The 26,068-nt window shown below is 46.2% G+C and overlaps 5 protein-coding genes across 8 annotated transcripts; 2 read left to right on the top strand and 3 right to left on the bottom strand.

Moving 5' to 3' along the window:
- Window positions 1–641: 641 nt before the first annotated feature.
- On the top strand, window positions 642–2,127 carry LOC6551315 (protein THEM6). The gene is made up of 2 exons (XM_026982283.1): window positions 642–963; window positions 1,274–2,127. Exon 2 carries the CDS (start codon window positions 1,305–1,307, stop codon window positions 1,884–1,886), a length of 582 nt encoding a protein of 193 aa, XP_026838084.1. The 5' UTR covers window positions 642–963; window positions 1,274–1,304; the 3' UTR covers window positions 1,887–2,127.
- A 1,709-nt stretch (window positions 2,128–3,836) lies between these two features.
- LOC6551314 (tetraspanin-9) lies at window positions 3,837–9,465 on the top strand. Its single transcript, XM_001978370.3, has 6 exons — window positions 3,837–4,106; window positions 6,783–6,853; window positions 7,671–7,862; window positions 7,932–8,126; window positions 8,206–8,366; window positions 8,429–9,465. The coding sequence occupies exons 2-6, from the start codon at window positions 6,791–6,793 to the stop codon at window positions 8,667–8,669; spliced, it is 852 nt and encodes a 283-aa protein (XP_001978406.1). The 5' UTR covers window positions 3,837–4,106; window positions 6,783–6,790; the 3' UTR covers window positions 8,670–9,465.
- On the bottom strand, window positions 9,353–10,682 carry LOC6551313. Its single transcript, XM_001978369.2, has 4 exons — window positions 10,303–10,682; window positions 10,118–10,240; window positions 9,925–10,056; window positions 9,353–9,585 (listed from the first exon to the last, which is right to left on the bottom strand). The coding sequence occupies exons 1-4, from the start codon at window positions 10,513–10,515 to the stop codon at window positions 9,502–9,504; spliced, it is 552 nt and encodes a 183-aa protein (XP_001978405.1). The 5' UTR covers window positions 10,516–10,682; the 3' UTR covers window positions 9,353–9,501.
- Window positions 10,683–12,248: 1,566 nt separating this feature from the next.
- Window positions 12,249–14,804, bottom strand: LOC6551305 (fibrous sheath CABYR-binding protein). 2 transcript variants are annotated; one of them, XM_026981686.1, is made up of 6 exons: window positions 14,699–14,804; window positions 14,539–14,642; window positions 14,408–14,479; window positions 13,079–14,331; window positions 12,821–13,007; window positions 12,249–12,738 (listed from the first exon to the last, which is right to left on the bottom strand). In XM_026981686.1, the coding sequence occupies exons 1-6, from the start codon at window positions 14,787–14,789 to the stop codon at window positions 12,343–12,345; spliced, it is 2,103 nt and encodes a 700-aa protein (XP_026837487.1). In that variant the 5' UTR covers window positions 14,790–14,804; the 3' UTR covers window positions 12,249–12,342. The 2 variants fall into 2 exon arrangements, with proteins under 2 accessions (XP_026837487.1, XP_026837488.1); XM_026981687.1 differs by having other exon boundaries at window positions 14,408–14,650; window positions 14,699–14,740.
- A 238-nt stretch (window positions 14,805–15,042) lies between these two features.
- Window positions 15,043–25,667, bottom strand: LOC6551304 (sushi, von Willebrand factor type A, EGF and pentraxin domain-containing protein 1). 3 transcript variants are annotated; one of them, XM_026981683.1, is made up of 15 exons: window positions 25,445–25,667; window positions 23,718–24,303; window positions 20,284–20,546; window positions 19,238–19,712; window positions 19,026–19,178; window positions 18,811–18,960; window positions 18,552–18,728; window positions 18,025–18,320; window positions 17,556–17,964; window positions 17,227–17,406; window positions 17,027–17,153; window positions 16,850–16,962; window positions 16,434–16,787; window positions 15,851–16,375; window positions 15,043–15,683 (listed from the first exon to the last, which is right to left on the bottom strand). In XM_026981683.1, exons 2-15 carry the CDS (start codon window positions 23,857–23,859, stop codon window positions 15,550–15,552), a joined length of 3,498 nt encoding a protein of 1,165 aa, XP_026837484.1. In that variant the 5' UTR covers window positions 23,860–24,303; window positions 25,445–25,667; the 3' UTR covers window positions 15,043–15,549. The 3 variants fall into 3 exon arrangements, with proteins under 3 accessions (XP_026837484.1, XP_026837485.1, XP_026837486.1); XM_026981684.1 differs by having other exon boundaries at window positions 23,718–24,294; XM_026981685.1 differs by having other exon boundaries at window positions 23,718–24,248.
- Between the last annotated feature and the right edge of the window lie 401 nt (window positions 25,668–26,068).

Genomic DNA, 26,068 nt, shown 5'->3' with positions numbered 1-26,068 from the left:
AGATTCCCACACACATCAGCGAACGGTCGTTGGAATCGAAAGCAATCGATTGCTTGGGCAAGATGGAATTATCTGTGCAGGTGAGCCAAGAAATGCGGGGAAAAACAAGCGCAAGTGGGCGAGGGCGGGCATATGGAGGGGTCATTCCAGTGTTGACCATAATTATTTGAGAAAAGTAGCTAAAATACTTATTTAACCTAGCTACTACGCTCCGCTGCGGCTAAGTCTCAATAACTGTCGAAAAGTGACATCAATCTTAGGGTCACAGCAGTGTAATGCAGTATTACAGAAGTCACAAGTTCCATTATTTACACTGGTTAATTGCAATGTTTACTTAGAAGCTCCGCTTTTAAAACAGCTAACTTAGGCCCCGTATTACTTGACAATATTTTATTGCGTAGACGCCTCGTTAAAATGGTTCTGCTTAATTATTAGTATTATTATATTCATTATATTAGTATATTGTATATTATATATAATTCATTATATTATATTAATTAGTATTACATATTATTTAATATTTTTTGCTTAATGCCACTTAATTTAGCTCGAAAATAGCTAAATTATTTTCATCGCCCGCATTCAGTGTTGCTCAAGGGTACTTTTTCTAGCTATTATAGCTGAAAGCATATACCTAATTTATAGTTGCCATCACAGCTGGCGTTGGTTAACTTCGACTGATTGCTTTCTTCTGCTTCGGCACGGCGTCGTCTTCGCTCTTTTCCTATCGGCAGTCTTCAGTCTGCAGTCTACAATCTTCGGTCTTCAGTCTTTAGTCTTCAGTCTTCAGTCTACAGTCTACAGTCTACAGTCTTCGGTCTTCAGTCGACTGTCGCCTTGCTTCCCCAACGGTTGTGTCGCTGCCTGCGTACCGGTCCGCCCGCTTTTACCGCCCGTACCGCTTCCCCGCTCGTACCGCTCTCAGTTGCTAGAGTTTGGCCAGCTTAACGGCCTACTGCACATGTAAGTGTATATACTTGGCGGTGGGGTCAACCAATACAATTGACTTTCACGGCAACGAACTTTGGCGATCCGATAAATCAGCGCCAAAGTCTGATGCACATAGAAAAAATTAAGGCTTTGTCATAATAACATGCTTATCCCAATAATTCTTACAAAAACTTTTCCTATCTTTCTTAATAACAAGTTTATAGCTTGAGAACTTAAGCACAAGCATTATTTTTGTCATATTATTTTAGTTCCCCTTAAAATATTTTTTCATGTAGTTACAACTTTCGCTGCAACTAACAAGTTTTCGCCCCCATCGTTTCAGTGGGAACTCAAGCACACAATCAGATACCGCGATGTCTTGGCTGGTGGTTTTGCTGATCCTGTACGTGATCTGGGATGTCAACTATTTCATCCGCTGCGTGTTCACGGTCTTCGCCGGCCGGCTGTTCCAGCGGAAGCGCAAAGTCACGGACACCACGGCAATCTACGGGCTGTGCACCTCGCAGGACGTGGACATCTTCATCCGGCACATGAACAACGCCCGCTATCTGCGCGAACTGGACTTTGCCCGCTTCCACTTCTACGCCCTAACCGGACTCTACGAGCGCATCCGGGAGCGACGCGGCGGAGCCGTTCAGGGAGCCAGCAGTGTCCGCTACCGCCGCACCATACCCATCTTCCATCCGTACAAGATCCAGACCAAGCTGATCTGGTGGGACGACAAGGCCATCTACCTGGAGCAGCAGTTCATCACGCTATCGGACGGATTTGTGCGTGCGGTGGCCATGTCCAAGCAGAACATCACCAACTGCAATGTGCTGGAGGTGCTGAAGACCTATCCGGAAACTGCCCAGCGACCGGAGAAGCCGGAGGAGCTCAAGCTCTGGCTGGACGCCATCGAGTTGTCCAGCCAGAAGCTGCGAAAGGACAAGTGATCGATTCCTTCCTCCCGCAGCACTGCTCATTTATGCTTGCCTCATTTGCTTAGTCTTATAGTCATCTTATTACTATTATTTTTTTTTGAGTGCACAGTAAAGGAATACTGGAATGAAGGGCTTTTCACGCAAAAAAGCGTACAAAATGTATACAGGCAATGATTTTCAACAATAGCCCATTGTTACTTAAAGACTTTATGTGCTAGTTATAAAAATATTGCAATAATGGAATGGCCGAAGCTTTTTAAATATATTTTTTTACAAACCCAATTGTACATACTGAAATACTTTTGGATTATCACCGAAGATACAGCCCTTGTACATATATCTTTTCCATTTTGCGCTTTTTATCACATAGATTTCCTAGAAACGCGTTTTTTGTGGACGTTGGTCGTTGAAATTTAATTTTTCAACTTTCATTTATGCTAAGTTTAATATCACGCAACGCCAAGTCTGTGTCGATGAGTGGATTGATTATTTTCGATATTTTCTTTTACGCTGTTTCCATTATGAAGCGGCTAATTATGAAGACTGCGTTTTGATTATGTAATTTCGAAACAAAACCGCTTTCGGACTGCCATCCTCAGCAGTTTTGCCCCAGCAAAACGGTTTGCAAATATTTGGAAATCAGCATAAAGAATGTGGAAACTTAGGGATCCAAAATATTTGCATAATACCATTATGTAGCGGTTTTTAAGTTGAAACTTGGCCACAATTTGTCCTATTGTTTCTTTTTGCAGTGCACAAGCCAAGCAAACAACACGAACTCCGCAGGCTTTTGAAAAATTAAGTTTTTATTAATTTTTGGGAATTTAGTCAATGGTAACATATTCAAAATTTGCGAAAAATTATCCAAAACTTAAGTTTCTAGGCTGGGATTGGCATCGATTGGAAATTAGTTACAACGTGTGACATTCCACATTTAGACTATTTAGACAAATTAATACTTATTTACGTTGTCATGGTTAAAACGCTGATTTTTCCGAAAAATACGCACTTAAAAGATGCGATTTTTTAAATGGGTTTTCACCTATAACTTGTGCAAAATACCTAAGCTGTCGATACAATTTGTTCGGCACAAAAACAGATAATTTTACTGATTTGCCAACTAGCGAGGGTTCATTGAACCATTCGTAGCCCTACGTTTTTCCACCTGGAGATAACAATTATTGTTGCAACCTTCTGTTTGGTTGGATGTGGCTTAGAGATCGGGAGACAGCTGAGTGCCATCCGTAATCCGCAGCGTAATCCGTGACGTCATGTCGGATGCAACAGCTGCACACATGGCGTATGAGTGCTGACCACTTCCACTTCCCGTCGTTATTTATTTGAAATCTCTCCGTTTGTTGTGCTCTTTTTGCCTTTGTTTTTTTGTTTCGTTTTTTTTTTTTTTTGCTGTATGAATTAGGCCGAAAAGTGGATCAAAACGTGACACTGAAATCTAAACATAAATCTCATTCATAAAGTATGCAGACGGCGCGCGTCGCTATTCAGCTCTCTTTTGGGGGCGCACGTACTCCCCGATTCGCCCAGTGTGTTTCTCTCAGAGAGCGAGTTTGTAGTGCAACTGTCACCAGTAAGTACACGGAGAAAAATCGTAGGTATTTGTAGAAGAACGTGACCAATTGTGACGTCTATGAAGTTCAGCACCTAAGGTTATGCACTTTTTCTCATTTTTACTACAAACCCCAAGAGTCTTAAGTAAATTGTTTATAATTAGTTAAGATAAATCTTCCTAATATAGGAAATCTACTCTAAATCTAAAATCTCTAAATCTCTAAGGAAATCTAATCTAAAGGAGCGAAAATGTAAATCCTTGCACTGCTTTCTCGCTGTGCATTACAAGTTGCAAGCGAAGCGACTTCGGCTAGGCATTCGTGCCACTTCGGCTGCTGCGCGGCGGCGTTGCTTCTTTGCTATTTTTAACTGACAACGCGAAGAATTGTCAGTTTACGTTGAACAACCGCGGCGAGCGCATAGAATACGCCAAACGAACCGACTGCCTGAAATTCCCAAGCCAGCGATCCGAGTATCCCAATCCGAATCCGAATCAGAATTAGAAGTGCAGAACCAAATCGAAAATTCCTGCAGTTAATTGGAGCAGAAAGTGTGTCGATTTGTTTGTTTTCCTATTTTTTTTTCGAGTTCAATTCTGTGCCTTGTAGTGCGAATCGAAATCGAAAACCGTTGAAAACAGCGATAAATCGTCCTGAAGCCAATGTAAATGTCCTGTTTGTATAGCTAAAGTTGAAATACATATATAACACACACATACAATGTACATAGCATATAGAAAACCGATGCAGTGACAATAACAACGAACTTTTGCAGTTTATTGACAGCAGCAACAACCACAAAAACCAGATTGAAAGCAAACAAACAACAACTTGAAGTAATTTGCAACTGAAAAGAAATGCGGCAATGGGGCACAAACAAAGTATAAGCACATAGATTGCCCGATCGGCCAGAAAGGCAGCGGCAACAACACCGCCAAGTTACAACAAAAAAAAGAGAAAACTTTTCGTGGACGACACTTTGAAAAACCAACAGCAACAGCAACAACATTAAGGGGGGGGTCTCAACGGTCAGATGGTGAAAATCTTTTTCAAAACGACTGATCTTGTTGCTAAATCTTGTTACCCACTGGTTTTTAACGCCTGCTACAGTAATCTCCCCGTAACTTGCCCCCGGATCTTTTGTGATCTTCTGTTTTGTTATTACGAAATATTACACATATCTTTCCTCATTTTCAGTCACTTTTTAGTGTGGGAACTTGAAATCCAAGGATAGGCTCAAGCTGCCTTTTCAAAACATATGTGTATTATGAGTATGATAATACGTGATATGATATAATATCAGCTGTAGGTTTATAGTTTTAGCTTGGAGATTTTATTACAGATTATTAAGGTTTTTGTGCAGGAATGTAAGCGAAATTATTTCCCACCATAACTTAAGTTCTTCAACACAGTATCTCCCGCTTTGATAATGAGAAGAATATCTTTACATCTTCTTACGCATCGAGGGCAAATGCACGTTAATGGGCATTTCAATTTGCGAGTGGAAAATATGAAAAGCTAATCGATTTAACCCATTACTGCGACAATTTGGCAAAACTTTTGGCTAAACGAAAACAATTTGAGATAGCATAAATCACTCTGCCACATCCGCAGCATCGCAGATCCAGCTGCTCGAATTATGATAAATGCCCACAGCGCCGTGGAAAGTGTGTAGGGTATGGTGTGTGCGGCATGTGGCGGTGTATGGGTATAGGGTATGTGCGGGGCGGTACGGCGTAGTGGGTGGGTAAATCGCAAATTTTCAGCGTCAAATGCCATTAAGCCAGTCCAGCGTTATTGAGTTAAATTGGAAAATAAGCGAGCGACAGTTGCTGTTGCTGTGTGTGCCTTGTGCAATTGTTCGCACTTGGAGACGACGAACTGGCAACTGGGAACTGGGAACTGGCAACTGGGAATGGTAATCTCAGTCGCAGTGGAACCGAGCTGAAAAACTGAAAAAGCTGAAAAAGCTGCAAAGTGGACAGGCGTGGACAGGCCAGACCCATTACCCCGCCCATTGCCGCTTATTATTTGCACTATTTCATTATTATTATGTTCATGGGGACGATCCTCATCGCGGATGATAGTTATTCCAATTATATGGTGGATAGCCTGACCCTCGAGCGGACATTCCTAACCCCTCCGTATGTGAATCTGAATGTGAATCTGTTTATGAATCTGAATCTGAATCCCAAAGGGGTAGCGAGATCGTAGGAGGATCGAGATTAGGAGGCACGTGCTCTGGAACTTCAACTTGCGATCAATTAGTAAGGTTATTGCAAGTCAGACGATTACAGTTGAGCAAATTAAAAATCATAAGTGAAATAGTGTGAAATGATTGATTTTCAGAGAGAGTTATATAGTTTTGAAATCAACTTTATCCCGGATAACTCTGGGCAATCTTTTCGGAACCCCTCTTGCCAAGCAGTGCATCTCAAGAGAAAAACTCTTTCGCTTTTTATTTGGTTTTCATAGCTGGTTCACACGCAATCTGTTTTAGTTTTTTTTTATTTGGTCAACACGAATTTTCCCAGATCCATGGGCTTGATTGCAACAAAACATGTGATCATTAGCATGTAACCAATTCAAAAAGTGCTGCTTCTTTCCCATGAAAGTCGAGAAGAATGGTGGTTTTTGGCAATTCAACTCTTGGTTCTCTGCACATTCGCAATGTTCCTAATAGGTTTTTTAAATACTCATATATATACAAAGTTGGTAATGCTAAAGGGTTTTGCCGCTTCTTTGGACACTTACATTGTATTTAAATTTCTTTAGAATCAATGAAAGTTGATGGATAATACTCGACCCTGGCTGCTTTTTTTGCCACCCATAGTTTAAATAAACAGATGAGAACACCCATTCATTTGTTCATCTGCTTCGGTGACCGTGGTCATTACGGTCGCTGCTGTTGTTAATTTAGTTACTTTTTATTTAGTTATTGTTTTCATTGAATCATACAAGATATTTGCATAGGCGAGTGCCCACCCATGTGTGGACACTTGTGGATTGCTGCATTTGTGCAGCAGTTGCAGTTGCAGTTGCAGCTGCAATTGCCTAACCAATCGCCCCCGCTGGCACTCACACACGCATGTATCTGGGTACTCCAGTTACATGGCACTGGCAAAGGAAATGCCAATGGAAACCGTAGTTTTAATAGTAACATAATAATAGCAGAATATTATATTCAATGTATGAACTGCACATATGTACAATCAATTGCTGCTTCAAATTGGTTGTTTAGTGGCTGCAAGGTCTCGTTTTCTCACAGGATTTACTAAATAAATATGATAAGCTATAAATATAATTTACTATAATATAATAATGTATTTCTTCTTTGCAGATCCCGCGATGGGCAATGCCGGCTACACTTGCATACGCCGCACATTCTGCTGGCTCAACATCATTCTATGGGTGAGTTATTGGCATAACCCAAATACTACTAGTTACCGAGAAGGTGGTACCTCAAGCTATGAAACATTCTATGAAACATTCCGAGCAAGCAGTAGGTTCAAATTTGATACACATAATAATATTCTGACTGCCGTCTCATTTCGTCGAGAACGGATATGCAGCATCAGATGCACGGGCAAAATCAAAATCAGAAGGTAGGGCGGCTAATCAGTGCCACAACTTTGCCGTCGTCTGCGGCGGAAGTGTCTTTGTGGCACCATGTTGCATTGTCTGAGCGCCTGTCACTGACTTTTGCGTTTGCCTTTGGCTTTGGTTTCGATTCAATTCAGTTTCAGCTCAGTTTCAGTTCGGTTTCTGTTCAGTTTCAGTTCAGTTTCAGTTCAGTTTCTGTTCAGTTGTAGCTCAGTTTCAGTTTCCAGCTCGACTTAAACTTTGGCGGCGTGTTTGCCTTTAGATTTCTGGATCTGCAGCTGCAACTTCCGTCCGCTTTTGTTTTTTGCCGCTGGGTTGTCCCCCCAATTCCCTGAGAATGTCAGATGTCAGTCGTTGTACACATGCAACATGCTCTCAGTCGATGGTATTATCGCATTTCCCTTGTGAATCCCTTTGATCCTTCAGCGATTCGAGCAGCAATGCCTATTAATCAAGGTCTGTGTCCAAGTGACTTGTGGATTTGCATCCAATATTAGGCTGGGGTTCTTAATCGTAATTGTTAGTTCCTCTGCCAATGCAGCTGCCTCTCACTTTTCGCGCATTCTGCATGGTAATCAGTGCCTTTCCAATTTCTAATTTCGAATTTCTAACTCCCACTACACAGCTGTGTAGCTGCGCGTTCTTAGGAGCCGGACTCTGGTTACGGCTGAGCTACGCGGGATACGCCACCTTGCTGCCACAGCACGCCGGTCTGAGTGCGGACACCATCTTCATGGGCATCGGGGGCACCGGGTTCGTGGTCAGCTTCTTTGGCTGCTGCGGCGCCTGGGTGCAGTCCCGCTGTCTCCTGGTGTTGGTGAGTAAATTGGGGGATCAGGGTCAAGGGAGTGGATTTCTATTTTGCTTTGGTGCAATATACCCGCAGTACTTCATGCTGATTGTGATGCTGTTCATGAGCGAGTTCCTGGTGGGCTCCATCGCCTTTCTCTTCCGCGGCGGACTGGGACGGACTTTGGCCAACGAGCTGCGCTTCGGTATCGAGCGGCACTACAACAGCAGCGATCGGGGATCTCTGGTGGCGCCTTCGGTGGCCTCCATTTGGGACAGCGTGCAGCAGTCGGTGAGTTGGTGTTGCCTTTCGCTTGTTGCCCATGCAAACATGATCATTGGTCATTGCAACATTGATACCCTTGTTGCAGTTCGAGTGCTGCGGCGTCTCCTCCTACGAGGACTGGTATGACATACAGTCGTGGCCGGGCAGGCGCTGGGTGCCCGAATCCTGCTGCAGGACCCTCTACGATCAGCGCCAGGTGCTCACCGAAGGATCCGGCGACGGAATGATGCGCCCCGACTGCGGCAGGTGAGTTACATTTGGAGATCTCTGCTCAGGCAACTATACCATTGTTTTCCCCTCCGATCTAGATCCGAGAATCCGTCGCTGTGGTGGGACAAGGGCTGTGCCCACTCGCTGCAGAGCTGGTTCACCGGCCAGCTGAACGTGGTGGGCGCCGTGGGATTGGGGATCGCCTTCGTCCAGCTGTTCGGGTTGATCACATCGATGCTGCTGTTCTGCACGGTGAAGCACAAGCGGTCCTCGGACACCTACAAGTCGTACTCCCCCTCAATCGATCCCCAGACCCGCACCAGCAGTTGGGAGGATTGAACGCGCCTGTGAGCGGCGGTAGGCGGACTTCTAAATTGGCGGATCGGATTCGAACGGATTCGGACCCATCCCGTCGCTATCTCTATTCCCCTCTTGTTAACTCTCTTAGTTTCTAATTAATTCTGCGAAATGTGCCAAAAATTAATTTAATTCAAAGTGTAATTTTTTTTTTGTTTGTAATCTGTTTTGTTTGTAATCTGTAGGCGAAGACATATCGAACAAAATTAAACTGGCAGCCAGATGACCAGTGTGAACGTGGCATAAGGCTGCCGGTAACAATCACATATTTAGTTAGCGGTGTATCCATATTGTGATGTGCTCTCTAGTAGTATAGTATAAGGCCCAAGTACCGAAACGCACCTAGAAACAGGGTACACTGCGTTCCATACTTATCAGGCTGGCTACTTAGATGCCAGAGTGAGTGCCCGAGATAAAGCAGCTAGTGTGAGTAGGAATACTTGGACCGGAATATGCTCGTAACCCTTCAACAAAATCAATATATCAACTATATATTTATACATAATTATACAATACTTATGTTACTTTATGGAACTATGTAGTATTCGAAATAGCAGAAACCGCAACTGCCCGAAAAGCGTGAGAAAACCGAGTAGACGAAGTGGACGAAGTGCATGATGTGGAGTAAGTGGGTGCAAATAGTTAAAGCAAATATTACACAACTACTATGAGTATGATTATTTTATTCATACATACAAATATTTATATCGAAATGCATTCCTACACAACATGTTCGTGTTAAGTTACAAATAAATTAAAGTATTTATTTAAATTACACATGCAGCCAAAACAGGCATACTTTTGTTTCTTGCCTTTAAAGGCCCACCAATTTGCCACCGATGACATCCAGTTGAGCCGTAATTCCCTTCGTCACGCTGCGCGCCAACTCTTTGGGTTTCTGCGGGGGAAATGGAGGGGAAGAGTGTGGTCAAGGAGGGAAAGCTGGAACTGACCTTGGTCAAAGCGAAGCACACGACTAATTGCATAAGCAGTGCCAGCCAGCAGTGGTGCTGTCAAACTGGCTTGAAAATAGCCAGGACTCAGGCAGTTGCACTGAGCACAGTTAAAGTAGAAACATTGCAATTGACGACTCAGGTCGTAAGTTGATAGATCTATCGATTATACATATATGTTATCGCTGGGCGCATTATGCAACGTGTGTGCGAATGAATCCACCATGGAACCGGGGAAACAGGGCAAACAAACACAAGAAACACAAACTGCACAAACTACTCACCTGAATGAAGGTGTTGAGCAGGTTGGAAAAAGCCTCATAGCCGTTGACAATGGATCGCGAGATGCCGTCGAACATGTCGCCGTTGTTGCCGTACTTCTCGTGCTCGCCGATAGAGTCCAAGATGGGAACGGGCTGCAATCGAAACGGGGTGCTGGTGGCTCCATTTGGGGCATATGCATAACACACCACTCACCTGCGCCAAGTCGGCCAGCTTCTTTTGGCTATTATCGTACACGCTCAGCACCTTCGAGGGAATGGCCTCCTGCTCCAGATTCACCGATTCCGCCGTCTTAGCCGGAGTCGGCAGGAGCGAGATCTGCCGGGAAACAAAGGCAAGTCACTTGGAGGTACAAACACCCACCAGCACACACCACTCACCTTGAATCCGGCCTCGCTGGCCTGCGCGTGGGTGGATTCCGCGGAGCTGTCGGCGGCATCGAAGGCGTCCTGGGCTCCAAAGTCGGCGGCCGAGACGCGGGCGTCGATAGGCGTGGCGCCGTCGGGCGTGGCGGGCGCTATGGGCGTGGCGCAGACGCAGTGCATCACGGCCAGGAGCGGCAGCAGATTATGCATCTTCTGAGCTGCCACCATCGTCGTTTTTCTATGCGAGGCGAAGGGGAAACGAGATGAGCCAACAAGATGGTTTTCCAAGAAGGCGAAAACTTCCACGTCCAAGTCCCAGCTGGAGCTTCGATCCGAAGCCTGGTGAGTCCAAAATTCAACTGAATAGCTGCGTCTGCGCAACGATTTTATTGGTTTAACCCGACCACGAGAGTCGCCGCTTTGGACATTGAGCCACGATCGTTTTGGCTTTAGTTTGGGTTTCAGTTGGAAGCTCAGGTTTTCAGGGGGCAGTGGTCGGGGGTATGCGACTCGTGGAGCCGCTGCACAGTTATGTTTCATTATTACGTTGCACGAAATCCACACATTTAACAGCGAGAGTATGTTACCAAAACAAACAGTGCTACAATTTACTTAAATAACGTTCATTTTGATAAGACTGATCAGCACCCACTGAAGTTAAATGCTTGAAAGCTTTGAATGAATTATAAATTAATTATTTATAAATTAGGTTTAGTTTTGATTCTTTTAGGAAGTTCACTTTTACACCTTGTTCATGGCTGACTTTAAGAGATCCAAAATAATAACGAATGCCTTCTCCGTATCGCCAGAGCCGCCTAATTTTTTCCGACAGTGTAGCGTATTGGTCGTAATGAAAACGACAACAACAAACAGCCATAAAACTGTAACAATAACAACAAAGGCCAAATCTGCAACTTGTTGCTGTCAACAAATGTTGCCGTCATTCTGTCGCAACAATGAGGAAGGAAACTCGGTTTACTTGGTTTACTCAGTTAGTTGGTCAATCGGGGTAGCCCCGCCCCCCACCCCCCACCTACTCCCGCCTATCCATCGGAAAAGTCCCCTCGACACATATGATGGTTGTGCAATTACGGCTCCACACTGTGAGAAATTTATTGCAATGACGTAAACATTACGTGAAACCATATAGAAACGCCAAAACACTTTATATTGAAAGTAAAATGATTTTTTCCCGCTTGGCCGGATTTTTTGCCAATGAATTTGCCACCCAACGCCACCGACGCTCACTTTTACTTTTCATGCGAGTCGGTCAATTAAGATAGATAGATAGTTACTCAGCAACATGGCATATTTACTTGTAATCAGTTACAATAATCAATGTAATTATGTGGCTAAGTAGTGTTTCTACTTCTGACGGCAATCGGAAGGATCTCCAGCTTAGGCCTTGTGAGGATTAGAGTGTCTTCGAGGTTCTCGATGTCCTGTTCTTTATATGAGCTTTAGAAGCTTCCTGGTTCTGCGATTTGGCAGGTGAAAGTGCAGTTTCCCTGGCAATCCATCAAAAAGTCCACCAAAGGTTTGCTTCCTCAAGGGAAGGAGATTATTTCACAGGCCAAACAAATCAGCTCGGCTTTTGAAATATTTTACTGCATTAAGTTGCGAGATCAACGAGGTATCCAAATTTCGATGGGCAATTTAATTACCAGCAGTCCAATGTTTTTACCCAAATACTGATTTTTATTGCATACTTTTAGACAGCTCTGTACATTTGAAACGCAACGATTTTAGCTGCTATAGTTTAATTTAATTTAAGTATTAAATATTTGAGTAATTATAGTTATCTTAAAAAGCTATTAGACAGCTCTGTACATTTCAAACGCAACGATTTTAGCTGCTATAATTTAATTTAAATATTAAATATTTGAGTAACTATAGTTATCTAACAAATTGGAGGGAAGAGATGCAAAGAATACTTTTTAAGTTTTATATTAAATTGCAAATTTGAACAATTCAACAACTGGGCATTTTTGCGTAATTTACATACACTGTAAAATTTAGTAGCCAAATAATACGTTTTATCGGTTGTCACACTAGCTACTCGGCAGCTGGCTCTGGTGCAGGATCGGCAGGAGCAGGAGCTTCTGCCTCTGGCTCTGGTGGCGCTTCGGCGGCAGGCGCCTCCTCCTTGGGCGCCTCGGGTGGCGCCACTTCCGGTGCAGGAGCATCTGGAGCTGGAGCATCTGGAGCTGGAGCCGGTGCATCCGGCGCCGTTCCCTCGGCGGCTGGCTCAGCTGCGTCCACCGGTGCGGCATCTCCGGCTGGCGGAGCTTCTCCGGCCGCTGGTGCGACAGCTCCTTCTTCGCCAGCGGGAGCCTCCGCGGCGGGCGCTTCTGCCTCTGCGGCTGGAGCATGTGCCTCCGGTGGATGAGCCGCCGCTGCAGCTGCTGCCGCCGTCTCCATTTCCTGAGTGATTTCGGTGGCCCGCTTGCTCTGAAAAGATATTGAAGATAAGACATATTATTACGCCGCAAATTAGTAAGTATTTAGGTATGAAAACTCAAATAGAACCTACCTTCTTCTTCTTCTTTTCCACCTCGACGACGACCTCCTCCTGGGCCTTGTAGTCCTCCGGGAAGAACTTGAGCGCCTCGTCCTTGCCGACATTCACATTGGGACTCACATAGCTGGGACCGTACGAAACCAGGGATAACATCATATTGGACTGCACCTTGTTGACCTTCAGCACGATCTTGTCGGTGCTGCAGTTGAGCGAGAAATAGGATTGAACGTGAGGTAAAATGCACGGGCTAATCCCGGCCAGAATACGTACGGTGCATGAGGGCTGCTCTCGTATTTGTCCGTTGAACTGGCAATAAGTTCGGCCTCGTCCGGCTCGGCGCTGGAGAAGAATCCGTAGAGCGGCACATCGTCCTTGTGTCGATCGACCACATGCATGATCTCCTTGCGCTTGGAGGCGTCGAAGGCCATGATGATGTGCGGTGGCTCCGGCTTGGGATCCGGTGGCAGAAACGCAGATGTCTGACTGCGGAAGAACACATAGATGAGGGCGGCATGGGTGCGCCGATTGTTGGGCACCCAAATGGGTGGCATTTTCACCGTCTTGGTGCGAGTGAGTGGCTTCGGTTGCTCATCCTCCTTAACCTCCGCCACCTCCTCCTCATCCTCGCCGGCCTCATCGCCGGCATCCACTTCCATCTCGAAGCCGGGCATGGAAGGGAAGCCGCCCATTGCATCGCCTCCGGGCTCGGGCGCAGCCGTCTCCTCCTCGCTGGCCTCCTCCTCGGCATCCAGATCGGCGGCTTCCTCCTCGGCCAGGTGCCCCTCCTCGTGGATGACCGACTTCGTTTTGGCCTTGCTTTTGGCCTGGTGCAGCCTCGCCTCCTCCTCGGAGCTGATCTCCTCCACCCAAGTCTCGCCCTCCTTCAGCTCCACCTCGATTTTTAGTTTCATGGTCGTGATAATCGGCGGCAAGACATGCTCCTCGGGAATATCATCGTTGGGCGGCGCCACGCGCTCCTTGGTCAGCTCATTGGCATAGGCCATCAGGACGTTGGGCACGGTGCCGATGCTCTCGTCAATCTTCCAGAAGCACATGAGCAGCTCCTTGCCGTCCAGTTGCTCGATCACATCCGGCGACATGGGATTCTTGCATGCAAAGTTCACAATCTCGAACTGGTCGGTGCTCACCTGGATGATCCGGCGATCCTTGCACTGCATCTTAAGTGCTTCGGCTGGTTCGGTTAGCTTCTTGAACATGTCGCGATTGACCTGCGGTCCAAAGACCGTCACACCTATATCGGGTATGTTCTCCATGATGCAGTCCGTCACCTGGGTGAGATAGTCCACCTGCTTCTTGTGCTTTATCTCGCGCTCCGCCCGCTCGGCCCGCTCGATGGCCTCCATCTTGATGCGCTGGTGCTCCACCTCTATGGGCTGCAGCTCGTCCAGTCTGTAGCTGGCCTGACGTGATGCCTTCTGCGTGGTCTTCTCCAGCTCTTTGACCAGCATGGACGTCAGCTTGGGCACATCCGAGCCGAACATAAGGTTAACAGCCCTTCCTCCCTAAAAATCGCATATACGCATATATATGGCCATGAAATTGGTGTATGAACTTTAACCTTGGATAACCAAGACTTACGGTCACAAAAAGCCAGATGGGCTCACTCCGCTTATTAAATCGTTTCAAGGACGTGATGGTGTCCGATTTGCACTAGGTTAAAAGTCAGTTAGCGAGCTGAAGCACAAAGTGAATAGTACGACTTAACCCACAATGGCCAGATGCAGATTATCGCCGCCAATCTCCAGCTTGATTTTTCGCAGGGATCCCACCAGGCCCTGGCAAGGACCACACCATTCCGAGTAAACATCCAAAACTGGTGGGCTGTTATTGTTAGAATTGCAGGAACTTTACAAGCGGTTGCAGACAAACCCAAGAGTCCTGGCCGCTCCATGAAACGCTCCAGCTCCTCGTCCGTCTGGATGTCAGCCTGCAGTTGTTGTTGTCCCCCCTTCTTTGCCATTTAGCCGAAAATGACTCTTCCTGCTTCCAAATAAAATGAAACAAAAGAAACGAATTTTTTGGATTTTTCCGAATTTTGATTTTTTGTACTATTTTTTCTCCCTTTCTTCTGGATGCCAAACCGAAAACTGAATGTTCCATGAACTATTGATTAAACAAGACGCCCCCTTTACTCCCGCCCCCAATTTACTACTTTTTGCCATTTCTTTTGTTTTTTGCAGTGAGCTGAAATACACTTGGTAATCGCAGACAAATTAGTCAACCACAATAGTTTAATTGTTCGTAAAATTACGCTTTTTACATTACACACATTGGCGAGTTCTTACACATTGCATAACAAAAAAATTGTTCACTCCTCACTACAATAGTTAAAATAATTTAAACAACACAAACAAAAAAATACGAGTATGAATATGGAGCGGATATCTTTTTTCCTACGCGACGAGTCACGATTTCAGTACATGGACTGCATAGTAGGTACATCGATTTGGACATGTTAAATACACATACTAATTATAGTAATAATAATATAATAATAATAATAATAGATTATGCGGTATATGGATAGACCTACAGTACATGTGCATAGGGTGAGCAAGTTTTAGATTTAGGCGAACTACGAGTAACTCAAGACCTCCCTTAAACAATTAATATGTACAGTTATTAACACAAAACTAACGTTAAACGTTCGTCAATTAACTCTGCCAGCCGGTGCCATCCTTTGGATTGCGATATCAGCACAAAGATACAGTGCTCCATCTCTATCTCACGGATATCCCATTGATGGTGATCACATTACTGGCCACCGGTTCCGGCTCGTAAACCTCATCATTGGTGCGCATCTCGTAGGGAGCGTCGTAGAATTGCTCGTTGGGTATTTGATCGTAAATGTTTTCTGTAACGAAGCAAATTGTTATTCAACGTTTTTGCCAATATTAAACGGGCTGAAAACCATATCTGCCAACGCTTAAGGTATGTACAATATACGTTTTCATAGGTCAAATACGTTCCATCATCAAATCATCAAAAATCTATGTTCTCTGTATTTCATATCCCACGTACCCGAACGATTGTTGTTCAGTCTTTCGCCATTGCTGTTTGCATCCGGATTGCCGCCGCCATTGTTCCGTCCGCCGGCGCCGCCGTGGAACGTGTTGAACGTCGCCGACGGATTGTTGTCCATGTGCATCCGATTGTTGGCCTCCAGGGTGGAGTACGACATGACGGCGGCATTGCGCTCGTCCTTCGTCTCCGCCGCCTGCACGTTCTCCGTGTTCTTGACGGGTCTCGCCTTGTTGCGATAGAGGAAGATCAAGCCGAAGATCACCAGCAGGGCGACGATCACAGTGGCCCCAATGCCCACGCCCGTTCCCAGCTCCGAGGTCTCCTGACCCTCCGCCGTGGCCAATTCGCAGCGCGGCTGCTTGCCGCTCCAGGCTCCATCCTCGGTGCACTTGCGCAGGTACTGGCCAATCCGGTTGTAGTTCGGTATGCAGTGGTACTCCGCCGAACCGCCGTACAACGTGGAATCGTTGACCACAATCACCCGACCATTCTCGATGGCCAGAGGACGACCGCAGTCGACGGCTATGGTTAAATATCAAGGTAAATATGCATTTTTTCGGCTAAAACGGGATATACTTACGTCTGCAGGTGGGACTCTTTCCGGTCCACTTGCCGTTCTTCTGGCAGACGCGCGTATCATTTCCCATCATGATCCTGCCCTTGGCACACTTGAAGGTGGCCACCGCTCCCACAGCCCGGGGACCCGCCTCCACGATCAGGTTCTCACTGATGTTGGGCGTATCGCAGACCACCTCCACGCATTCCGGCGCCTCGTGGCTCCAGTTGCCGTGCTCCGTGCACAGCCGTCGGGATACTCCGTTCAGCTTGAAGTTCACATTGCACTCGTAGAGGACAGCGGCTCCGTAGTAGGTGGCATTCGTGGCCAGCACCACCTTGCCATTGTTGATGCTCTCCGGTGCGCCGCACTCCACATCTGAAATGGATTGCCATATAATATCGAGTGATGAGAAGACATTCATATAGTCGTATACTCACACACACACTCCGGAATGGTGCCGCTCCATTGTCCGCTATCCGTGCAGGTGGCCAGTGCCTCACCCACCATCTTGTAGCCCCGTTCGCACCGGTACTTGGCCAGCGCTCCAATCCTACAGAGGAAAGTGTCCAATAGAATTAGCAGGGGCACCACGAATGTTGGGATCTATCACTCACTTGTAGGTCTGAGCTGTGTTCTGCGAGGATTCGGATGTGCGGATAAGTGTTCTACCATACATGCGGTCATTCCCGGTGACGGAGAGCAGACTATGCGCAGCCAGCTTGGGTTCCGGACAGCGGATCTCTGCGAAAGACGGACGACCGCGATGAGCAACTGCATCAATGGGCCATCTCTATGGGCCTATTTGTATACTCACCCTCGCACTTGGGCGACGCATCGCTCCAGACAGCCGATTCCAGGCACGTGCGCTTGAGCACTCCACTCAGCTTGTGCGATTGGGAGCAGCTGAACACCACCTCGGATCCCACATAGGTGGTATTCGTCACGTACTTGTGGCTGCCATACGGAATGGGCAGTATTGTGCCGCAGTCGATATCTGTATCGGAATGAAATATATATATTATGTATATAATGGAAAATCAAAAGAGTTTGTGAAAACAGTTTCATGAGTGCAATGGAAAGCTCTTCAGTGAAGATCTCCATAATTATTATAAGAATGAACCTGAATAGTAACTGATGACTTACACTCGCAGTAGGGCGCATCGGCACTCCATTCCCCGGTGTCCAGGCACTCGAGCACCGGCGTGCCGTGCATGATGTGACCGGGATCGCAGTTGTACTGGATCTTCGAGTGGACATTGTAGTCGTAGCCGATGACAAAGGAGCCGGATGGCACGGGTGGCGTCTCGCAGGTGACCAGTTCGCAGACGGGCGCCTCGCCGGACCACTTGCCGTCCCGGGTGCAATAGAGCTCCGACTGCCCGTCCAGCCAGTGGTCCTCGTCGCACTCGTACTTGACCACCGAGTTGACGGTGGTGGTGCCGTTCAGCAGGATGGCAATGCCCCGATTTGGTCGCGCCGGCGCACCACAATCGACGAATCTGCACGAGGGCGTCTTGCTGGACCACTCGCCACCCAAGCCGCACGAGATGATCTAGTGGGTGTAGTTAATTGACTTAGTTGGTGGCCCAAAACTGGATGATGCATCACCTACCGCCTCGCCAACTAGCACATAGCCCGGCTCACACACATACGTGGCCGTGGATCCGGCCCGCTTGTCATTGAATCGCACATCTCCTCCGGCAATGGGCTGCGGATCCGGACACCAGTCGACCAGACACTCCGGCTGCTTACCGCTCCATCCGTCCACGGCGCACGTGCGGTTCTCGTTCCCGATTAGCGTGTAGTTCTCGTGGCAACTGTACGTGGCCACCACGCCGAAGCTCGTCCGCTCCTCCGACATGTGGATGGATCCGAACTTCAGCTCCGGCAGACTGCCGCAGTCCACATCTGCGGGGGAATTCAAGGATTTCGTTGTGAGAAGCAATCAAAACAGATCTTCATGTACTATTAACTTCAATGTGGACTGGACTTAAGTACATGCTTCAATGGAACCCCATTGGCCATAATATTCCTGCACAATTGTCCATTCAACTCAGTAATTGGCAGTGAGGTAATTGATGATTGACGGTTTCTTTGCTTTAGCTAACTGAAGCAGTGGTATTGCACAACATGGCTTACATTTGCAGGTCGGCGAGGAGCCACTCCAAGTGCCATCCGGTCTGCACTCCCGTTCCGTCTGACCGAGCAGCGAGTGGCCCTTGGGACAGGTGTACTGGATCTTCTCGCCGAGAGTGAACTTTTTGCCCATGACAGTGGTGTTTTGCTGGGCATCCGGTGAGCCGCAAGACAATGGAGCTGCCGGAAGAAGCAAAGAGACAAAACAGAGACGGGTTGGTGAAGTGCCGATGACACTGACTATTCCCATGGCAAGACCTACAGTGCTGGCAGATGAAGTGCAGGTAGTCCAGGTTGCAGCCGACGTCGTTCCACAGCCAGTTGCGACCTCCATCGAGGACCACACAGTTCTGTTCGCCATTGTAGTTATTCGGCTGATCCTTGCCCCAGGTCGGCTTTTGCACCACATCGCCTGTTGGGGATGATGATTTTATTCGTGATGAAATAAAATAACAGCAGACAACTAGTTAGCCTCACCGTTCACCCATTTCCAGGTGCGCGATGTGATGCCCGGCTCCTTTTGGGCGCCAATCCACACGAGCTGCGGCTTCAGCTCGCTCTTCCGGCGCTCCAGCTCGGACAAGATGTACGAACTGGTGGCGCCACGAAAGTTGTGTACCAAGTCGCCACCTGTAATTACGAAGGAATTGTGGGCTGTGCGGCATAGATGGGCTGGATGGCCAACTCACCAGTCTGCTTGCAAATGGCTTGCGCCTTGTCGAAGCTTTCTCCTTTTGTGATATGAAAGTCGTAGCAGGTTTTCGAGAATGTCGTTACCACGGTGTCCACCCCGATTTTCGGACTCAGGCAGCGGTCCACGGAGAACTCGTCGTTGGTGAAGGTCTCCACCTCGCACAAGCTGAGGCTGCCCTCCACGCCCACCAGCTGAATGGCCACGTACTGACCGACCAGTGGGCGGGCACAGGTGAAGGTCTTCACCACGCCCTCGTCGAGGGTGCCCGGGTACCAGGCGCACAGCGGATTCCGCTGCAGGTCCGCGCTGCTGTTGCCCACCCGGATCTCCAGATCCTGCAGTGGCTGATGGCCGCAGCAGCCGCGCGTCGTTATCCGCACCACGTGCACCGCCTGCGGGGTCAGGAGGTCGACGCGCCACCACGGCGACGGCTCCTTCTGCGTCTCGGAGCACTCCTGGCCATCGGGATTCTGGGAAGGCAGGGCGAAAGAACGTCATTTCATTCCAGCTCAAACTGAACCTTTTCTCATTGACCAACATGGCGGATGAGTAATATTTCCATATTCTATGAAGTTTCATTATCAATTTGACTAGCTTGGGTTTATGGTGATATTACAAAACAAATAATAGGAATCACTGGCCAACAACTTGAACATCTTGTTTTAAATCGCATTTTAGACACAAATACATCATTATATTTTGGCCAGGCCTGACGGACATTATTGTTGGCCAGCTTTGTTTCCAAAGTGGCACATAAAGCAGAAACTGCACAACTAGCAAACTGAATGTATAATTTCCAGGCGATTAATGCGAAGTTCAATTGGGCACCATGAACTCTGACTTTTCGGATGGGACTGAAAAACAAATGAAAAGCAAAACAAGCTGAAGAGCTTGTTGATAATACCGACACTTCGAACTAATAATCTTTGAGGAATCAATTGAATCAGCATCGGTTGAATTTGATTTTAGTCTTTTTAGGCTTTTCTCCAACTGCATTCCGGATGGTTCCTGCCCAAAAGACGTGGAAAGGACCGAACTCACCTTGTTGCCCGGCTTGCCATCGTTCGCATAGCTGGCGGGACCGCTGCGGGTGTAGGAGCTCTGGTTGACCGGCTTGCGGTACGCGACGTTCACCCCGCAGAAGGGCAGGTCCCGCTCCCAGCCCGTCCGCCGGTCACACTTGACCGCCGATGGCCCAAAGAGCTCGTAGCCAGCGTCGCACTCGTAGTGCGCCTCCGCGATCTGGGTGTCAACGGTGATGGTTCGCACCTTGGCATTCAGCGGCACCGCCGGCGGACCGCAGACTGCAAAAAAGTTCATAAACAGCACACATAAGACGGTGGTATTTGTATGATATATGTATCTGTATATACAACACGACAGACTTGAGTATCGGGTATCTACACTCGCCGCTTGACGCAATCGCTTGTTTTATGCCACGAAACTGGATTAATTAAATGCCAGAAAGCGTACTTAAATCGTTTTAGACGCGCCACACTTCATTTCATTTTGGAAAGTGCTAATTGCTGTGAATTTCATATTTATCGGGGAAAATTCTTAGGTTTTGAAGGGGCGTTTTGGTTTTTACAAGTCCGTTAAGCAAACGTGTGTAAATGTTAAATATTTCCAATAGCAGCCTAATTAGAAAGTCACTTTTAATATACATATACAAAATATCTAAATAGAGGTGTGCAAAAATGTATCTGAAGCACGTAGAGCCCCAAAAATAAACCAGTTGAATCGGCTGAGTCGGGAGTTTGCTAAACGATTCCTTATATAGCAGGGCGCCAAAAATCGTGTCTCTTTGTCTTTTTCTCTATGCGTGGGTATTTTCGTACTTTTTCGTATCTCCAAGCTTTGTTTCTCCATCTGAATCCCGTGACCCATTCGAGAAAATTGTAATTTTATAAACGAACACTTTGAGTTAAGAACTTGTGAAAAGTATTTTTTTTTCTATTCCCATGATAAATATGCAAAAGCCCACAAATTCCAATGCTCCCACAATTGTTTCTTGCCCACTAAATTAGCAAACAAAACAAAAATAAAAGACTACATAGTTATGCTGTGCATATACATATATATGTATATAATTCTTTGGGCCTGAGTAATTTCATTAAGAATAAAGCGGCAATTAGGGGACAATGTGAAAAAGAGCGCGAAACGGTTTCGCAAACATGTTTTTGGCCAAGTTAAAGGGCAAGTTGGCTTAGCGGCTGTCTTGTTTCCAAGGGGAACGCCGTTTTGCGAGGCAAGCAAAATGGTTACGAAATGCAAAGTGCGGTCTGAGTGCCCCAGTTACCAGTTTTCTGTATTTCTTGACTGTCTTACGGGAACCTAATCTGCCATAGAGATGCACAGACCAGGTGAATTCCTCTCAATGATCCACCCACTCGCAGGCTCATATTTTGGCCAATAAGACACCCAAGTACCATCGAAACCTGACCAAATCGAATTGAAAACATTAGATCTCCTACTTTTTTCTTTTTTGCATACGTAGGTTGCTTAGATCGAAATTGGCTTGGGACTAAGCCATCAATTGTATTTCTTTTTCGACTGCAGCTGGCTGATGCCAGTCAGTCTTGAATTTTCGCAAAGGTAAAAAAATGGTAACAGCTGCGCTGGCTGAACTCGATGATGTTATTTTTTGCCAACCGCCAAAGAGCCGTTATTGTTATGAGTTTTGAATCGCAGTCATCCGGTTTTACTGGTGTCAATGATCTTCCTACACACTCCCAACCATCCCACCATCCCACCATCCCCCCAACCGTCCACCTTCCTCCGAAAGTCCAAGAGGTAAAAAAGCTGAAAGGGCGTAGAAATGAAGGAAACCGGGTTTTTGACAATTTTTTTTATGGAAGAACCCTGGGAGGATGCCTGAAACTTTTATAGATATGCTGCATGCCACGCACAGTGGGAAAAATGTGGCACAACTGGGGACAAATTACAAGCAGTCACTAAACTAAACCCCATTTACTCATGATTAGTTCTGATAGGTAATAACAAGTTATAAACTTTCAATTTATTTTTAAATAACAAACATACACGCAAGTCCTGATCAATCCCACTGTGCGTTGGTCCGAAAGTTGCGTATTAAACAACATTTTTGGCCCGGAGATTCATGGCTGACCTTCGGAAAACTGAAGTCAAGGGGAAAAGCGTTCAAAGACCCCAAGAAGAAATAGTTTCGAAATCGGGCTATAACTTATCCTTAGGCAAACCAAAAAGTATATAATTTACAACTTTTTTCTGGCCTGACAAGTAGCTTGCGAAAAAGTGAGCGAGTAGCAGCGATTGTAAGCCATTCATTTACGTACTAAAAGTGGCTCCTTTTGTCGATATTTGGTGTGGTTGGTGCCGGCTATTAGAAAGGTGGCCCATATAGCCGATGTGACAACATCGGTAGGCGATGTTAATCAAACGCAAATCGCCAAGGGAAATTGGTATTTGGGGCACGTAGGAGGGCGCAATACCTAAATATGTGTGGCTGGATGTGGATACCTGTAACTGTTGGCTGGTAAATGTACAAACGGTGAAATGTACAAACGCAATCACGTATTGCACGACGTGAACTTGTGAAACTTTTGAAATAAGAATGTCACAAGCAAAGTGGCTTCCTCCGAGCCAAGTTAAGACTCAACTCAAACACATTGTCGCAGAAGTCGTTCAACCACTGAGTCTTCAGTCTTTGAGTCTCTGAGTCTTTGAGTGTCTCAGTCTTTCGAGGCACTGCGTCTCTGAAACTTTCACTGCTCAGTCCAGCTGGCTGTCCATTTCTTCTTGCCCCTCCCTCCAGGTGACCCAAAAGAGTTAGCCCCATTTACTTGCCGCCGAAGCAAACAAGCGACCAGAAACAGAAACAGAAGAAACAGGCCATAAGGCAATTTATGTCTTACAGCAATTTGGATGTCTCTTCCCAAACTCCAATTGAAATCACCGCATCAACTGCAGAATCATTACTATGGATAAAGAAATACTACTTGAGTTTCGGACTATGGCTAGAACTCCAAGTATTTCGTATTCAAACATACGTGTATCAAGAAAAGGCAGTAAAATGCTTTACGACTTGTACTTCATTACCACCTTCCTTATGAGTTTAAACAAGATGGCTTTACTCCAAAAATGCTCCGCCAATGTGTAGATTGATTATCATAACACGATGGTACACAGTTCGCAAGATAAAGATTCTGACAGCCAGACTTGTATGTTCTGTGTTAATTTCCCTAAAAACAGAATAATAAATTACCTGAGGATTGCATAAATCGAAAAGCGGCTGAGTCTAGCCAGTTTGTATCGTAATTAACTTGAAGCTGCATCTGCCGCTTTCCCATGAGCACAATGAATAAGTTGGACAAACGACTTGAGAAATTCTCATCGCGCTGACCCCATTTAGAGGTGATAATTGGAAAATGGAGTGCATGTGTGGCTACGCTATTATATTTAGATTGGGGTCAATACAACTGGATGGATGAACTTACTTTGGCCGTTTCCAACGGCGCAGAGTGCGAACAGCAGCAGCATAATGAGGGCCATTGCATTTGGAGGTGTCATGGCGCTCTTTGTGGCACGTTGTAATGTGGATATGGATGTGGCCACGGATATATATCCGTGCAACAGCATGTTGCAGCAAAACACTGGCTGCTGGTGGCAGGTGTGTTAATTATCCGTGCCGCCGTATTGTTTCCAACGCCCGGGATGCTGCAAAAGTCGCTGCTGAAGTTGAAGTTGAAGTCGATGATTATAATGCCCGATGCCGTTGGCTGCCGATTAGCATTAGCTTTGGCTATATAGCTTTGCTTCAACTCTGTTGTTTCAGTTGTTGTTGTTGCGGCATCAGCAGCGATTAATTTATGCATACACTTGTCGATTATTCATATATATATCTCGTTTTTTTTTATTTTTGGTTGTTGTTGTAAGATTTACACATAAACATAACACATAGATGGCGTGAGCGATCGTGATGCGTTCATTAAGGTTTCACTTTTGCATTCACACTGAATTTCCACTGGCTAATTATGATGTTTTATGTATATTACATACTGGATACTGTGGATACTGTGGATACTGCATTAAACCCAGGCGCATTGTAATAATCGTGATAATCACACAGTACTCGTTGTCGGCCGTTGACTTCACCCTCACCTGTCCAATTCAACCGCTTTCCTAAGTTCCCATACCTTGCAAGCCATAAGTATATGTACAGACATATGTATGAATAGATTTATAGTTATACTGTATAGCTACAGTCTGTCTGGCTGTCCGAGCGACTCAGTTCCATTCGATTGCTTCGATTGAAAAAGTAAAAGTAAACTTTGAATGGCTTCCCTTTTTGGGGGCTGCCAGGCTATACCATTGGGTATTCGAAAGAATAAGCCAGCCACAGACATTCGATAAAAAATATATATATAGATACGAGTATATGTGTGGTATAGTAAAGTATAGTATGGATGAAAGAGAAACAAATTAAATCGCCCGAGGGCGAGTGTTGTGTTTTGGTGTTGCTTTCAAGGTTGCCTACTACTATGCTACTCCGAAGAAAAAACAGAACCCACTGGGACTTGCGACTTGGTTTCACTTTGCCCCGGGGATATGGATCTGAAAACTTGAAACTGGGTACCATCCGGTACAACTTTCGTGCGAGAGCCAAGCCACTGGCTTAGATATCTATCTTTCACTAATTATCGGCTACTGTGTATAGCCTCTGGTGGAGAATTAGGAAAGTTTCGGCTTGGGCACTCTAATTCGATTTTGGTTGGTGCTAATTTGAGCCGTGTGTGAAAGTACGCGGTATTGGCTTGATGGAGAACTAGAAATATTGGGGCACACACACGCAGACACAATCACAGCACTCGATCAATATCATTCCCGATTTTATTTGCATATATAGTATGTATGTGTGCACATACGTGAACTGCTAACATTCATATCTGAGCATGATTCAATATGACCGGATTTAGCCGTTTTTTTTCCATTTTATTCTGCCTGCTCCGGGTGGGAGCTGTAAGACAAGCAAACTCACTGAATCTCTGACCAGTTCACACATAAAAAAAAAGAAACACTATGAACACCACTAAAACAAAAATATATACAAAACAGTAACCACACACAGGAAAAAAAATCGAAATGAAGAAAAGGCGAAAAGAGCGCGGCTTGGTTTTGCGGCTGAATTGGAGTGGCGAGGAAAATGGGAAAAATTAATGGCTACCTATGAACGTGAACTTATTTCTCGTTTTGGGCGACCTGGCTGCATTTGCACGAGTTAACGCTGCTGCTGCTGTTGCTGCTGCAACGGCGAAACAAAAAACCGCCGCTTTGCGATGCGAAACTCCCAGCAGGTCTGCTTGGAATGAAAGTTGGCTTATAACTGGTTTTAGTGTCCCACAGAAGTTCGCAACGAGCCGCACTCCATGCTGTATCTTGGCACTCTGTACCAAGCCGAATCCATGCCTGCTTAGCCGAACCTAGCCGAACCTGGCCGAACTTAGCCGAACCCATCCGAAGCGACACGATGCGACACGATATGAACTGCGCTGCGCTGGGTACTGCGCATGTGCAGCGCCGACTTGGCGGTGGAACCAGCGCACCATGGAGCAAAACAAGCACTTTTCCACTTATGACTAATTTTCCTCAAGGCGCTCTATGGTTTCAGAATTTTCCACAGTACGATATTCCCAATATCCCCAAAGTTATAGAATCCTTGGCAGCTTTTCAGTGGAACCATTTATTCCGTGGCCGAAATGGAAAATTTGGTCAGTGGCGCCCATTGTGCAGCGTCACCAACGTGAGGTTGACTGGTGGTAGCTTGTCTGCTTCTGCTTGGCTGACCGAT

The sequence above is a fragment of the Drosophila erecta genome, unplaced genomic scaffold, assembly GCF_003286155.1.
Source record: "Drosophila erecta strain 14021-0224.00,06,07 unplaced genomic scaffold, DereRS2 tig00000126-arrow-pilon, whole genome shotgun sequence".
NCBI lineage: Eukaryota > Metazoa > Arthropoda > Insecta > Diptera > Drosophilidae > Drosophila > Drosophila erecta.
This window is presented reverse-complemented; position numbering and strand designations above follow the sequence as displayed.

Coding starts and splice junctions, on each gene's coding strand:
- LOC6551315 (XM_026982283.1), top strand. CDS start 1,305: ATGTCTTGGCTGGTGGTTTTGCTGATCCTGTACGTGATCTGGGATGTC.
- LOC6551314 (XM_001978370.3), top strand. CDS start 6,791: ATGGGCAATGCCGGCTACACTTGCATACGCCGCACATTCTGCTGGCTC. Junction 6,854..7,670: donor GGCTCAACATCATTCTATGG/GTGAGTTATTGG, acceptor CCCACTACACAG/CTGTGTAGCTGCGCGTTCTT. Junction 8,367..8,428: donor ATGCGCCCCGACTGCGGCAG/GTGAGTTACATT, acceptor CCTCCGATCTAG/ATCCGAGAATCCGTCGCTGT.
- LOC6551313 (XM_001978369.2), bottom strand. CDS start 10,515: ATGGTGGCAGCTCAGAAGATGCATAATCTGCTGCCGCTCCTGGCCGTG. Junction 10,241..10,302: donor CCAGCGAGGCCGGATTCAAG/GTGAGTGGTGTG, acceptor GTTTCCCGGCAG/ATCTCGCTCCTGCCGACTCC. Junction 10,057..10,117: donor AGCTGGCCGACTTGGCGCAG/GTGAGTGGTGTG, acceptor TTTCGATTGCAG/CCCGTTCCCATCTTGGACTC.
- LOC6551305 (XM_026981686.1), bottom strand. CDS start 14,789: ATGGCAAAGAAGGGGGGACAACAACAACTGCAGGCTGACATCCAGACG. Junction 14,643..14,698: donor GGAGCGGCCAGGACTCTTGG/GTTTGTCTGCAA, acceptor ACAGCCCACCAG/TTTTGGATGTTTACTCGGAA. Junction 14,480..14,538: donor ATAATCTGCATCTGGCCATT/GTGGGTTAAGTC, acceptor CTTTTAACCTAG/TGCAAATCGGACACCATCAC.
- LOC6551304 (XM_026981683.1), bottom strand. CDS start 23,859: ATGCTGTTGCACGGATATATATCCGTGGCCACATCCATATCCACATTA. Junction 18,961..19,025: donor CACCTGGAAATGGGTGAACG/GTGAGGCTAACT, acceptor CATCCCCAACAG/GCGATGTGGTGCAAAAGCCG. Junction 15,684..15,850: donor ACTGAACAACAATCGTTCGG/GTACGTGGGATA, acceptor GCTTCGTTACAG/AAAACATTTACGATCAAATA.